This window comes from Pristis pectinata, chromosome 23 (assembly GCF_009764475.1).
Source record: "Pristis pectinata isolate sPriPec2 chromosome 23, sPriPec2.1.pri, whole genome shotgun sequence".
In the NCBI taxonomy this organism is placed as follows: Eukaryota; Metazoa; Chordata; class Chondrichthyes; order Rhinopristiformes; family Pristidae; genus Pristis; species Pristis pectinata.
Genome location: NC_067427.1, coordinates 17,678,588 through 17,693,728, shown reverse-complemented (window position 1 = coordinate 17,693,728; position 15,141 = coordinate 17,678,588). Strand labels below are relative to the sequence as shown.

General features: G+C 39.1%; 1 protein-coding gene across 3 annotated transcripts in view; it reads right to left on the bottom strand.

Annotated features, from left to right (window-relative positions):
• Nucleotides 1–15,141, bottom strand: part of tbc1d13 (TBC1 domain family, member 13) — a 38,023-nt gene that overhangs the window by 11,767 nt on the left and 11,115 nt on the right. For 2 of the 3 annotated variants that reach the window (XM_052036770.1, XM_052036771.1), the window contains 8 exons: nucleotides 14,996–15,095; nucleotides 13,478–13,560; nucleotides 12,460–12,619; nucleotides 11,941–12,142; nucleotides 9,845–10,008; nucleotides 7,645–7,805; nucleotides 6,677–6,734; nucleotides 1,597–1,698 (listed from right to left, as the gene is read on the bottom strand). In XM_052036770.1, coding sequence (XP_051892730.1) covers nucleotides 1,597–1,698; nucleotides 6,677–6,734; nucleotides 7,645–7,805; nucleotides 9,845–10,008; nucleotides 11,941–12,142; nucleotides 12,460–12,619; nucleotides 13,478–13,560; nucleotides 14,996–15,095 — 1,030 coding nt within the window. The remainder of the gene's footprint in view (nucleotides 1–1,596; nucleotides 1,699–6,676; nucleotides 6,735–7,644; nucleotides 7,806–9,844; nucleotides 10,009–11,940; nucleotides 12,143–12,459; nucleotides 12,620–13,477; nucleotides 13,561–14,995; nucleotides 15,096–15,141) is intronic. The other variant, XM_052036772.1, reaches the window with a different exon arrangement.

Below are 15,141 nucleotides of genomic sequence, written 5' to 3'. Positions count from 1 at the left end.
CGTGGGTTTCCTTCCACATTCTAAAGACGTACGGGCTAGGAAGTTGTGGGCATGCTATGTTGGCGCTGGAAGCACGGCGACACTTGCAGGCTGCCCCCAGAAAACTCTATGCAAAAGATGCATTTCACTGTGTGTTTCGATGTACAGATGACTACTAAAGAGATCTTAATCTTAAAATCTTAAATGTTACAGATGGACAATCTACAGCATCACTGGTCATTTATGATACAAATAAGGAAAGCAAGTTACCTAAAATTATTGAATTGAATATTGAGTCTTGAAAGCAGCAACATACCCAGACCTCAACCTCAGTCTGAGCACATTGCAACCTTTGGGATTCAATATTCAATTCAACAGTTTCAGCTAATTCACTCTCTCCGTACCAGAACTAGCCAATTTTGCTGCAAGTCATCGATCTGTAATGTGTTATCTGCAGTATCTGTAACCTGTTTCTGCTCTCTTCACTGACATTGCTTGATCTGCTGGGCATTTCATAACCTCTGACCTGCATTTCACAGGCTTTGCATGTCTTTTTATTTGTATTCTCTCTCTCACTACTCTCGTAAATCTATCAACCAGCTGGTGTCACAAACAACATATAATCATGGCAATCTTGGCCCCACTCTATCCATCTTTCCCCATACTTTCTGCAACTTAACACTAATTTGTTTTCTTTCTTTCCCATGTCTGATGAAGGGTTTTTTGATCTGAAACATTCACTGTTTCTCTTTCCACAGATGCTGCCTGACCTGCGAGTGTTTCCAGCATTTTCTGCACATCCATAATCGTAGTGACGAAATAGAGAGTCATATCCTAAGTTGCTCCTTTACTTGCTGACAGACTTGGATTTATCACTTAACACGAGTTGCTTTCGGGCTCCGACATTCTTTTGGATCTATATAAACCACAAACCTACTGCCTTCTACTGATACTAGGTAAAACTGATTGTGGTTCAAGGGCGGATCCTCTGAGTTAGAAGGTTGTAGGTTCAAGCTCCACTCCAAAGACTAGATTCACATTATTGGTCACGTTTTGAGGGAAGGCTGCCATCTTTGGGTGAGACATTAAACTAAGATAGCCATATGTTCTCTCAGATGCAAAACTATTTTGAAGAGCAAGGGAGTTCACCATGGTGTCTGACTAACATCACTAAAACACAAAATCTCTTCATATTCACACTGTTCTTCGTGGAAGTGTGTTGGGTGCAAACCAGCTAGTTTCCTAAAGTCAGCAATAGAAGCATTTTACAAAGAGCTTTTGAACACCCAGGGGACATGAAAAGTATGATATAAATGCAATAGTTTTCTTTAGAGGCTGCCTGATCTGTTGCCTTTCCAGTTTTCTCAGTTTTTATTTCAGATTCCCAGCATCTGCAGTATGCCGATTTTATTTTAGTGTTTTGTTTATTAAAGATTTTTTAAAAAAATTTGTGCCCAAATGAATTGTGAAATAGACATTATTGTGTGAAAAACTAGTGATGCACTTTAACTCTGAAAGACAAAAAACTTTTTGCATGTGCCAAACTAAACTACAAAATGACTGACATCATCCCAACCTCTTGGCCTTTTTTAAAGTTATAGATTTTCCAGTACTCACCAAATACTGGGCCTTTGGCACACTGAAATCCCCCACCTGATCTTTGGAGATGGGACTCAAAGGCACTTCCCAGCGTGCTGCTTTTCGAAAGGAACCCACTGTCTGATAAGAGGAAGTCACTTATCAAGTTTGAAAATAGGAAGCATCTTGTTCATGAGACAGATGAGAACTGAGGTGACAAGTCAGACATTTAGAAATAGTATATATTGTACATACAAACACGCATAAACATAGCGAGACACAGAGAGTCAAATATACAGAATTGGACAAATATATTCAAGGAAACAGGCAAATACATCCAAACAGGCAAAAGGACTGATATGCACGTCAAGTAAATATGCATGGGCAGAAAGTGGGATAAGTGGTTTTATATGGACATAGGTAAAGATAGATACAGACACACAAGCAGAAGAATACAGATATGTTCATGCCCAAAGTGCACGTGGACACACACACACGCTCAACTCTAAGAGGGAAAGACAGGCAGGTAAACACAGAATCAGGGGTGGACAGACATAAAGATGGGCAGACACATTCACACATGCACCTGTAGAGATGAGCACAGACACTCCAGTGCGAAGTACGTACATTAGAATTGATAGGAAATTAAAGGCTCAGGTTTTGCAAAAACCCTATGCAACATTATTAAAGTATAGAGAAAGGGATTAGAGAATTTAGCAAGATCACATTAAACAGATCTGAGGACAGCTGGTCACTAAGTGTCTGACTAAACTTGCTTTTAGCCTGTTAAAATGACTAAGTTTACTGCAGTTCCAAAGCAGAAGTCACCATCTTAAGGCAGCACAGAGATTGGTCAATCAAAATGAGTATAAAGCGTTTGAAGCAATTTAGTTTTCAAATGAAGAAACAGCAAATGAAGAAACAGCAAATGGGGAAAAATGATCTTAAACCAAGATTTGGATTGATAAACATAAAATTCCCCTTTAAGAGCGAGTTTGTTGTAAGACTCAATACACAGTTATTCTAATGTATACACTGATATAATGTGGCAATTTTCTACTATGATATGATTCTGAAACTAAACAACTTTAGATAACCAGCATTTCAACTTTTCATGAGACTGAAACAACAAGCTTCCTCCCCAGATGCATCACCATACCACTGTATAGATCATTTTGGATTATAAAGGAAGATTGCATGGAGCAGAGGCCAATCGCTGGTGAACGGGGCAGACAAATGGTAAAATAATACTGGTAAACTTCTCTCGTCACAATGCAATATTCTGGGTAGGTTCAAGGATCTCACTTAATCTAATAAAGTTACCATGCTATATCTACACTGATAACTATCTTTAAGATCACTGATGATGCCACTGTTATCAGCTGGATCAACAACAATGATGAGACAGAGTACAGGAAAGAGATTGTGAACTTTATGTCATGGTGTCAGAACAACAATCTAGCCCTTCATGTCAGCAAGAAGAAAGAGTTGGTTGTTGACCTTAGGAATGGGGGTGGGGGCTGGGGGGAGAAACTGGCGTGAACACAACCCCATCTTCATCAACAGAGCTGCTGTAGAGATGGTCGACAGCTTCATGTTCTTTGGCATCCAATATCACCAGCAATCTCACCTGGTCCCTTCACACTGATCAAAAAAAAGCGCATCAGCTAATTTACTTTCTTAGGTGCCCGAGAAGATTTGACATGTCCATGAGGATTCTCTTGAACTTCTACAGATGCGCTATAGAAAGTATTCTGACAAGTTGCATCTCAGCCTAGTATGGTAGCTGCTCTGCTCTTGACCAATGGAACCTGCAGAGAGTGGTAAAGGCAACCCAGTCTCACAGGCTGGTCACTTCCTTCCATCCAGTCCATCTTCATGGTGCATTGCTTCATGCTGCCTGGCCATTCGCTTTTCTCTCTACTACCTTCTGGGAGAAGATACAGGAGCTTGAAATCCAAGACGTCCTGATTAAGAACAGCTTCTTCCCCACTGCTATCAGACTTCTGAACCAATCACCTCTTTTACACCTCCTTCCTGGTGGTGCTGCCACATTCTTGTACTCTTAACTCTACTTCTCTCAGTTATTCCATTATCATTTAACCATTTTTAGCATTTCTGTTTGCACTGTTTCAGATTGCACTACAATGTTTGCACCATTCTGCTATTTTGCGCTCGTCATAGTAATAATACAAAAATACAATAACAAATACAATGTGCTGTTTATGTTGTGAGCTTTGTGCGAACAAGGAATTTCATTGCACCCTGGTGTATATGGCAATAAACTGATCTAATCTATTATATCTAAGCAAAAGTGAAACTCCATCACCTCATTTAAATGTAAAATGATTTTCAGCACGTCACTTATATTGACTGCACTGTTTTGCACAAGGTGAAACAATTCAACGTACAAAAGTCTGACCAAAATTTTAGCTCAGGGTTATCAGATTCACTGTAAGTCTTTAAATTAACTATTAACCCCATCTTTTCTCTTGCCTCCATCTAATTTCCTGCTCTATTTACAATTACATTGGAAAGAAATATTTTAATGAAACTTTCCTGATGTAGCCAGCTCTATTTTGAAACTGACTAGCGGGTGTTTTGCAGGAGTTCCTTCTGAACCCTGCTCAGAAATTCACAATGCAAATTCAAGCATGAGTAAGGAACTGCTTTCTTTCTATCATCATCAACATCATTTTCATTGTTAGCCCATATACAAAACAAAACTAAGAGGTTCAATGCAATCCAGTTCAAAGCATTCTATTTTCAATACCAAGTTCCACTCCAGATCAAACACCATCCCAACCTGGACATATATTGCCCAGGCGTTCTTAACTATTATGTTGCAGTCCTGAATCCTTCTACAGTGGAAGTATCATCACCACCCAGACTTTAACAGATTATTACCAACATTTCTAAATCATACAGCTCCTTGAGCCTGCTGCACTGATGTAATATCTACTTTACTATTCTATTCCAATAACTCCTGATTCCATTAGTATCCAAATCTCTGTTATCCCAGTCTTGAATATGTTAAGTGACTGAACATTCACAGCCCACTGATGGTGGAGAATTCCAAAGATTCCCAACTCTGTGTGGGGAAATTCTTTATTTCAGATCTGAATGATCATCTTCTTATCCCCACTCTCTATTTAAAAAAAACATACTCTTAGCACTTACTCTGTTAAGGCTGTCAAGAATTTTGCACATTTCAATGAGATCTCATCTTTTTCTAAACAGGAAAGATAAGCCTATTCTACTTTCTCTTTGTAAGAAAAACCTCTCATCCCTGGAATGAATGGATGCTCTGTATAAGCCTCGTCCATTCTACTTCATTTCAGTACGTCTTTCAATAAATTTGTCTTTTAAGTACTTAGACACCTTTCCCTGAAAAGGCACCTGGAATATTTCCATCATCAATCCCTAGTAGCAGTGCATCCCACATTGTTATAACTGTAAGAAGTTTCTTGGGATTTAATTGGCTCATTTCTTGAAGTATCCAATCCTAAGAAGAAAAAAATCTCACACCAACCACCAAAGTTGCTGGACAGCCAGCAGTGTTCAGTAATAACTATATGTATTCATAAAGCACCTTTAATGTAATAAAACATCCAAACACTTTTTATGGGAGTGTTACCAAATAAAATTTGACACTAGTGCAGAAGATCAAAAGTTTGTTCAAAAAGATAACTTGAAAGAGCAACTTAGAGGAAGAAAGAGAGACTCAAATGGCAAACTTTAGAAATATATTACAGGAGACACCGAAAGCCACAACTGCCAATGGTGGAGCAATCAAAATCACAGATGCTCAAGAGGCAACAACTGAAAGCGCTCACATTCCTCAGGGAGTGGTTGGATGAAGGACAGGGCATTAGAAAACTGGAGGAGAATACAGGAAGTAGGAGGGCTGATGTCATGTTGGGATTTGAAAACAAAGGCGACAGCTTTAAGAGCGAGAACTTATTTGTTGCTTAACTGACACCCAATAAGGGTAAATGAGAACAAGGATGATGAGTGAATAAGACCACACAAGTTAGGATATGGACAGCAGAGTTTCAGATGACTATAAGCTTATACAGTGCAAGAGGCAGGAAGATATGCAGAAGTAAATGGGATTCCTCATTAACAGAGGCAATAAGAATGGAATTGAAATAGCTTTCCTTCAGATATCCATCACCTTCTGTATGTTTGAGGAATCGACCTCCAGTCTCTGAAGAACTACCTTACTTTCTGTGTCCATCTGGTGGTAGAGGCTGGTTATTTTGGAAATTACAAGCAAGAGTCAATTCTACAGTGTTGCTGGATCTATTGGTATTACAGAAGCATTATTTATAAGTTCACCATCACTCCATGCTCCTTGGCATGATAGGTATTTCCAGAGCACTACCATCAGTGTGGGCATTGGGGTGAGTGGGGTGGGAAAGAAGGCTGTGTAACACTAGGAGAAGTCTCTCCAAAAGGTGATACCATACCATCTGCAAACAAATGGTCCTGCAATGGGAGATACTAAGCTAGCATAAGATGCAGCAGGAAACAAACGTTTATCAATATAATTTAATAAATCCTGCTCACCTTGCAGAGCTCACTCGATAGTGACAGGGACAGCTGCAGCAAGACATTAAATGCTACAAAAAAGAACACTAAGTGGTTGTGCTAGTACAGTTCATTTGCCTCTGTAGAATATCGGAGTAAGGTTTTAGCCACACGGTATCATCGTTGCCTTTAAGTGAGACGGTACAGAGCTTTCACTCTCATCAGTCCCCGAGAATGGAACTCGGGCTCTGGGCAGGCATCCAGAAGGATACTCAGTTTTAATGGACAAGGGTGAACTCATTCCACATTGCAAGTCTATAAAACCTTCCCACAGTAATAAGACTAACCCCACTCCTCCCCAATCAACTCATATGAAAGTTGATATGGCATTGATGTCATGGCCTATCAGACTACGAGACAAGTGCAACAATACTCTCACCCTCTGGATTGTTAATCAGTCTAAACTCTTCAAGAGTTGAAAGATAAACATCTAAAGTGGTCGCAGTCTTATTGTTTCATCATTAATACCCCAGAGAATCTCAAATTCAGTTTTATTATGTGATTATATTTTTAAACGTTTCCTCACCTGTAGCAGTCTCATGTTTATCGTGAAGTCTCCAGCAAGTAACTGATCCCGAATCAAACTACAAGAAAAATACAACAGCTTTCACTAACTTGCAATAATTACTTAAAAAAGTCTTGATGACACAGGTACAGTCTCATTTATACTCTATTATAATGATGTCTGGAATTACTTAAATCTACTTAAATATATTTATTTCATATACTCAAATATATTCAACTTGCTAGAAATAACTTATAAAGTCCATCCAGTTTCAAGTCAGCTGTATAAAGAGCACCCTCTCAAACTAATCAAAGGAAGTTTGTTGATATGTGAAATACTTCAATATACTTATCTGATGTAATTGCCCAGGATAACCTGAAAGTAACCCCTGCTTTTGAAATAGTGCCATGAGGATATGTAGGGCTCAGTGCAGCCAGAAGAGGGATCATCCAAATGATTAGGTATTCCCTCAGTACTGTACTGGAGCATGACCCTAAAGATGGGCTCAAGCTTGCAGAAAGTGATTCAAAAACTGGCTCATAAATAGGACCCACAGTCAATGTATGAATGGAGCTTAAATACTTGAAAAAGGTAAATTCTCAAATCTCTGAGGAAGGACCAAGAATAATGGGACAAACTACACACAACTTTCAAAGAACTGGCACAGGAACAATGCGTGAATGTTACTCACCGCTGCTCTTCAAAATAAAACATTTGTTAAAAAGAGTATGCAATATATCAATTATTTAAATGGATTGTTCTGAAACTCAGTTCCCTGATAAACTGTTCTTGCAACCTCAGGCTCCTACCCTAGCAGGTAATATGAAGGAGCTTAAAAAAACATACCAGGCAATTCCAATGAATTTGACTGGCCGACAGCCTTGATTAGCCTCACATTCAAAATCGCTGGTTTGAAATGAAAGCATTGCATCTTTTAAATAGCACAATGACTCTCCCATGTCAGAAAAATGGTGGATTTTGCTACTTACATCAACATGGCACAGCAGACTAGGATGAGGAAATCAAATCTGTCAACATCAGAAAAGAGGGAATCCCATATTCGGATAACATCAGGAAGAAGGAACTCTTGGGATAGCAGTAGTGTGAGCCAGCGAAAGGCAAAAAATTGTGGCTTGATATTCTGCTCTTGCTGGAATGCAAAATGTACAAATATGTGAAGCAATGGCCATGAATTATTCAAATTACATAGATGCTATAACATGGTATTTACAGTGCATGTACAGGCCATCATATTTACGTGGAGTTAATGCTCCCCACAGGCCTCCTCCTATTCCACTTCCAATCCCACAAGTAAAATCTTCCTTCCACTTTTCAAGTTTTCCTTTAATCGCCTGTGCCATTTATCTCATCTGCACAACATGACAGCAAGTAACCACACTCCAAACAAAGAAGTTTCTCATGAATTTTCTACTGGAGTAATTACAAATCTGTATTCATATTCTGAAGTTTGGACTCTTCCACAAGGGGAATTATTTTCTCTTTTCATCACAAGCCACACTACCCAACCCAATTCTTCGTAATCCCATTTATACCAGCTTCTAAATATTAATGCATAATCAATTTGTTCAATTGGTTATTTTACACAAAAATACTTAAGATTGCTTGTGTTTATCACCATAAAATTATCCATCCGTCTCAGCCTCACCCTATCTGCTGTAGAAGTCACAATTCATGCTTTTGTTACTGCTAAATGACAATTCCAGTACCTCAGCTCTGCTAACTTGCAACAATTCCCATTTATTATTGCTGAGCTCATTGATTAAATTTGACTCCATCCCCAACCTATTTATTTGAAAATTCTTTTTCTTTACAAATCTTCTACTGTCCTGCCCCTCCCTTTCTTTGTACATTCCTCCAGGCTTACAACACTCATTGACATCTGTTTTCAATTCTAAACTCTCAATGCATTCTGCACTTCTTTTGCCTCACGACTGATCATGTTTTCAGCACTCTCAGCTGTAAAACTCTGAATTCTTTCCACAGACATCTCCAACTGTATCTCCTTCTTGCAGACAATGCTTATGACCGATATCTTTGACCAAACACTTGGCCAACTGAACTAATGTCTTCTCCTTTGATTGAGAATCAATTTTGTCTGATAAGTCTGTTCTGTAAAGCACTGGAACGTTTTGATATGTTGAAGGTTCTATAAATGCAAGCTGTTGCTGTTACTAGCAGATCTCACATGGGTTTGCTCACATTTAGTCAGATAATACACTTTTAAGGGTATGAGTGTTATACCATGTGTACACAATGCATTGTTCTCTTAAGCAGCAATAACGTCCATAGGACCACAGAATCTGATTGTGGAGTGATAGGGTGCTGAAGCTGATTAGCATTTCATTGTTGTTTGATGGGAGAGGTCTGTGAATTGGCAAAGAAAGAAATGCTTACATTCATTGCACTTTTCACCATTATAAAATATTACCCTTAAAAAAAGTAATTGGCCATACTTCAACATCCTGAGATGATGAAAGGCATTTATATGCAAGTCTTTCTTTATAAAAACCCCTTGGATCACTCCCTTAAATATCTATTCAATTTTCCCTGAAACCTTTTCCTATTCCCTTTTTGCATAGCAAGGTTAACACTAAATGTTCAGTGTATTTCCTCTTGTAAAAAGGAGCCCTTGCTCATGTTCTGATATTTAGCTCTCTATTTGAAGCTTATTACTTGGAGCTTCACTTAAATATTTCCTTAGCATAATCAATTATAAGCCAAACATACAAGGAGAGTTATCAAATAAAAGTTTGACACCCAACAACTAAATAAGAGAACAACAAAAAAGGAAGAAAAAGAGGTTTTAAGGAGGGTCTTAAAAGAGGAAAGGGTGAGGGGCAAAGGATTTAGGGAGAGAATTCCAGAGCATAAGATTTAGACGGCTGAAGGCATGCCTGCCAATGATTGAGTGAAGCGAATGAGAAATTCGCAATGAGTCTGAAATAGTGCAGAAATCTCTGGAAGTGGGAGTGTGGAGTCAGAGGTTGGAAGAGTTTATGGAGGAGCAAGACTATGGATGCTTTTGGAAATAAAGATTTAAATTTTAAAATCAAGGCCTTGCCAGACCGATAGCTAATGTCAGTCAGTGAGCACAGGGTTTGATGGTTGAATGGATCTGAAACACGCTCCACTGTTCAGTCTTATTTGTCTTAATACACCTTTTCATACCAGTTTGAGATACAGATCCATGTCTTTCTCCTTCAGTGTAGAGTAAACTTTCTCCATTTTACAAGTGATCCCACACTGCGAGTCATCTAGGCTCTTGATGAAATTGTCCCTGATTTCTGACATCAGGTTTGTGAAGCAGAAAAATGTGTCTGCTTCTGCGTGTTCTGGATAGTTCAGGGAAACAAAGAAAAATATAAAATAAGCAGTATTCCATTTTCCCTCCCAAGTTTCTAACTAGAAGAACATTCACACAACAATAAACTTGTATCTATATTGTGGCCTTAACATTGCAAAATGTGCCAGGGTGCTTTAGAGTCAGAATTTAACACCAAGCCTCATAAGGAAACAGTAAGGCAAATGACCAAAAGTTCAGTCAGACAGATAATTTTCTAATGGAGTGTTTTGGAGGAAGTAAAGATAGAAAGACAGAGAAATTTAGGGTGGCAAGGCCGGAGCTTAGTGTCTTGGTGGCTGAAGATATGGATACCAATTTTAAATCAGTTAAATTCAGAGGTAACTTGAGAACAGAATTTAAGGAGTACTAATATTTCAAAGAGTTGTAGAGCTGGAAGAGATTACAGAGACTGGTACAGTGGTGGAAGATGGGGAAGATGGTGGTGGTTGGTGTTGTGGGGGGGGGGGGGGGGGGGGGGTGGTGGTGCTGGTGAGTGAGACCTTGGAGGGATTTCAAAACTAAAATAAAAATCCTAAAATTGAAGTGTTGCACAAGTTGTATGTACTATTCAAATCAGCAAACAAATGGAAAACATTTCATCATTTGATGGCTTCTGCAGGCACAGAGACTAGGAATGGCCCATCATCAATTGAAAATCAGGGCTGAGTTATGCAGTTATGGGTACTGCAATAGTGTCCAGACCTCCTAATTTGTGTGTAGAGGGTAAATAATGAAACCAGTCAGAACTCTTGTTCTGAAAACTGCTCAGTGACCCCTGATAGGAACCACATATGTGCAGAAAGGACAAGATCTGGTTCATTTGTGAACCTTTACTTGAACAAATGGTCTACCAATACACGTTGACAAACTTTTGGATGGAGTTAAAATCAAAGGCCATAATGATAAAATGATCACTAATAAATCCTAAGAAACTTCTTCCAGAGTTACAAGGATGTGGAATGTGCTACTCCTTGGGATTGTTGATGAAAATATTCCAGATGCCTTTTCAGGGAAAGATGTCTAAACACTTAAAGAACAAATTTATGGAAAGGCATACTGAAATGAAATAGAATGGGAGGAGACTCAAACAGAGCACCTAGTTATTCCTGGGAAGAACACACACAAAATGCTGGAGGAACTCAGCAAGTCAGGCAGCATCTATGGAGGGAAATAAACAGTTGACAATTTGGGGCAAGACCCTTCATCAGGACCCATGATGATGCCTGACCTGCTGAGTTCCTCCAGCATTTTGTTTGTGTTGCTCCAGATTCCAGCATCTGCAGAATCTCTTGTGTATTCCTGGGAAGAGATGGTTTTCTTATCAAGGGAAAGTAGAATAGGCTTCTCTTTCCTGTTTAACAAAAATTGAGAAGAGAGCTCACTGAAATGTGAAAAATTCTTGGCAGCCTTAACAGAGTGAGTGCTAAGAGTATTTTTTTTAAATAAAAAAAGAGAGAAGGATAAGATGATCTTTCAGAACTGAAATAAGGAATTTCCAGAGTTGGAATCTTTGGAATTTGCCACCACCAGAGGGCTGTGAATGCTCAGTCACTTAATATATTCTAAACTGGGATAATAGAGACTTGGATACCAATGGAATCAAGAGTAATTGGGATAGAATAGAAAGGTGGAGCTGACATGTGTAGCAGGTTCAAGGAGCTGTATGACATAATATTATTTGCGTTTATTATTTCTTATAAATACTGCTGTATACTAGTTGGTTCAAACAACCCATTTCTGTGGCATAAATCCTACATGTTCAAAAACGACCACCCAAAGGCAATGGAAAATGGATGAAATCCAGTTAAAGAGGGGGAACGTAGGAAGAGGACAAGTGGCTCAGAATTATGTATCATTCATTAATCTTGTGAGTTCCTGGTACTGCGGTTTTCACTTCATGACAGAACTCTCAGAACCTCACCTTTCCACTCAGTGTTAGGATCGGTAGCGAAGGTATAGTAAATCGGACCCACAATCTCATTCATGCCCTGTACGTAAGCAATTCCTGGGTTCAGTTTGGCATAAATGAACAGGATTCTCTCGACCACCTCCCAGTGAGCCTCACAGCCATTGGGAAGCACTTCATATTCATTGGCAGAGGCTGTTTTGCGAGGGGAACAAACCTTTTGAAAGAGGGAGACAAGTCAAGGAAGCAACTGGAAATCATAGCAGTGTACAGAATAGGTAAACTAATTTAAATTAATTGAAACCATATGCTGGCAGATATTACTTAATCACAATTGCACCAGGCAATGCAGAAGGATGAAAATTTAATTATCGAAACAATTTATCAATAAAGATTAAAAATTTTTTCCATCCCACTGAGAGAAAATGCCAACAAGATTAAACTTAGCAAGAATTAGTTGATGCAAATGCAAGTCCTTGCCAGACTGAATCAGTTATTGAAAATATAAGAATTATCCCACAGTGCAGATCTTACATTTGTGACACCACTCCGATTATGTGCGACTGTCTGGGATTTCAAAGTGGTTTGCTCTACCCTCCTTCGAAGCGTTTCAAACTCATTTTGGGGATCCATAATCAGAAGGCATGGATAGTCAGTGGGCCGCTGGAAAAATGCCATATCTGGATATAATCGCCTGGAAGTGAGAAATTACGTGCAGTGGATTAGAGACAGTTTAAAAAGCAGAAGTGCTTCACTTCAATTTAAAATACAAAAAAAGTTCAATTTCTAATCTCCCTTACCTTTTTGCTATATATGCCTTCATGTCTCCCATACATTCCTTAGGCAAAATTAGGAACCCAAATCCTCCCCAGAACATCATAAAAATCCAAAGTGGGCTTGACCACTCACAATGTTGGAATCACCAACTAGGATTTCATTAAAGCACAATAGCAAGATAAAGCATTTAAACTCAGTCCACTGCAATACAAGGCTACATAAATTTAGTTTATATTCCCCTGAGTTTAAGATATTCAAGCATGATCAAACCAAGTTGTTTAAAAATATGTAGAAAGGATTCAACAGGGTTGATACTGGGAAATAATTTCCCCAGTGAGGGAATCAAGAATCATAAGGCAATATCATAAAATTAGAATTAGGCCGTTTAAGAAATAGATTGGCAAGGACCTTTTCACATAATAGATCATAGAAATCTAGAATTCTCTCCTCAAATGAATGTGGTTGTTAGGGATCAATTGAAGGACAGATTTTTGTTACATAAGACTTGGAGAAAAGGCAGCTAAATAGAGCCGACATGCAGATCACTGGGATTTAATTGAATTATAAGGTAGTCAAGGGACTAAATGATCTCCTTTTTCTGTATTCCTAAGGCATTGCAGTTTAAGAGAAGAGAACTTGCTCTGCACAAACTTTCTCCCAGTTTTGCTTACAAAACAAATGCACATCAAAAATATTTATTTGTCATAGAGCACTTTGGGAATATCCCAAGAAAATGGAAGATGCTTTATCAGTACCAACTTCTTCCTCGCCTTACCGGACATCTTTGTCAATTTGCAGGAGAACCTCATTGTCTTTAAAGTAAGTGTTCCATCGACTATCAGGGTTTGGATTCAAGGGCTGTTCAGAAAAGAAGTAAACAAATGGGAAAAGGAAAAAATTAATTGCAAGAAAATATAGGAAGGGAAATCTCGCCAGAAATAGAACCAAATTTTGTAGAAGCAAAGTCATGTTCATCAACAAGAACAACTTGTATTTATATAGCTAAATCTCTGAGGGGTGTAGGATGTTACAGAGGGGAAGGTCAGAGAAGCACTTGAAAGCAGAGGTTAGGTTTCTAAATAATGAGGTGCTGGCAGACCAAGTCCCAATGAATGTCATTCATTAATTAGGATGGCATATATAATAGAGGATTGTAGTAAAGGTTTGTTCATCTTCATTACTTTGTTTCCCTTCTCATGTTTAGTTACTCTTGTCCTCCACTGTCACAGAATTTACCCTATAAAAGGGAGAAATGTGTAAGAAAAACTTAAAGGGGTAGAGCATAATTTTAATGAATAGTTGTACCACCAATCTGACTGGACACCATGGGTTGAATTTCTCATATTTTCCTCACAACATAGGAGGCCATTCGGCCCACTGAATCTTTGCCAGCTCTCAGGGCATTTCCATCAGGCCCCTTCTTCCACTTATTTATTTCTCTCTCATATACCTACACACCTAAGCCAAGGGCAATTTATAGCAGTCAACTAACCTACCAGCACACCTTTAGGATGTGAAAGGAAACTGGAGCACCTGGAAGAATCCACATGGTCACAGTGAAAATTCCACACTAAGCATCCAAGGTCAGGATGAGGTTATGCTCCAACTTTATAAAACAGCAGTCAAACCTCAAGCTGGAGTACTGCATGCAGTTCTAGTCACTACACTATAGGAAAAATGCGATAGTGCTGTTGCCTGGGATGGAATTTTCAGTTATGATGGGAGACTGGAAAGGCAAAGTCTATTTTCCCAGGAGAGGAGGTGGTTATGAGAGGATATGATCGAGGGGTATGGATAGGATGGACGGCAAGAAACGTTTCCCCTTATCAGAGATGAATAAAACTAGAACATGTAATTCTAGGGTAAGGGGGGGGGGGGGGGAGGGGGAAGAGATTTGGAGAGGATCTGATAGTGATCTTTTTCACCCATAAAGTAGTGAGTACCTGAAATACACTGACAGAGTGATGGAAACAGAGACACTGACAGCATTTAAGAAATGTCTAGACTAGTATTTCAATTGCCTAGGTATTGAAGGCTACAGGCCAAGTGCTGGAAGATGGGATTAATATAGATGAGTGCCTATCGGTCAGCATGGACGTGGTGGGCCAAATGGCCTATTTACATGCCGTATGACTCGAGAAAACCAGATCACTACAGGTGTGCAGAAGCAGTACTGACTGCTGCATCACTGTGCCACCCTTAGTGATGTACTCCTGGATAGCAGTCAACATCTGAAACAAATTGACTAATGAAAGTTCTTTCCTCTCATGACAGAAAGCAAAATGAGACTCACATGGTCTTCCAATGTGACATCCTCTCGGAAGAAACCCAGATTTGCCTTGGCAATGCCAGGCTGAATGATCATCTCCTTCAAGAACTGTGCATAAATTTCCCTGCAAATGAATACACCACATGGGGTCAGATTAAATACAGACTGAT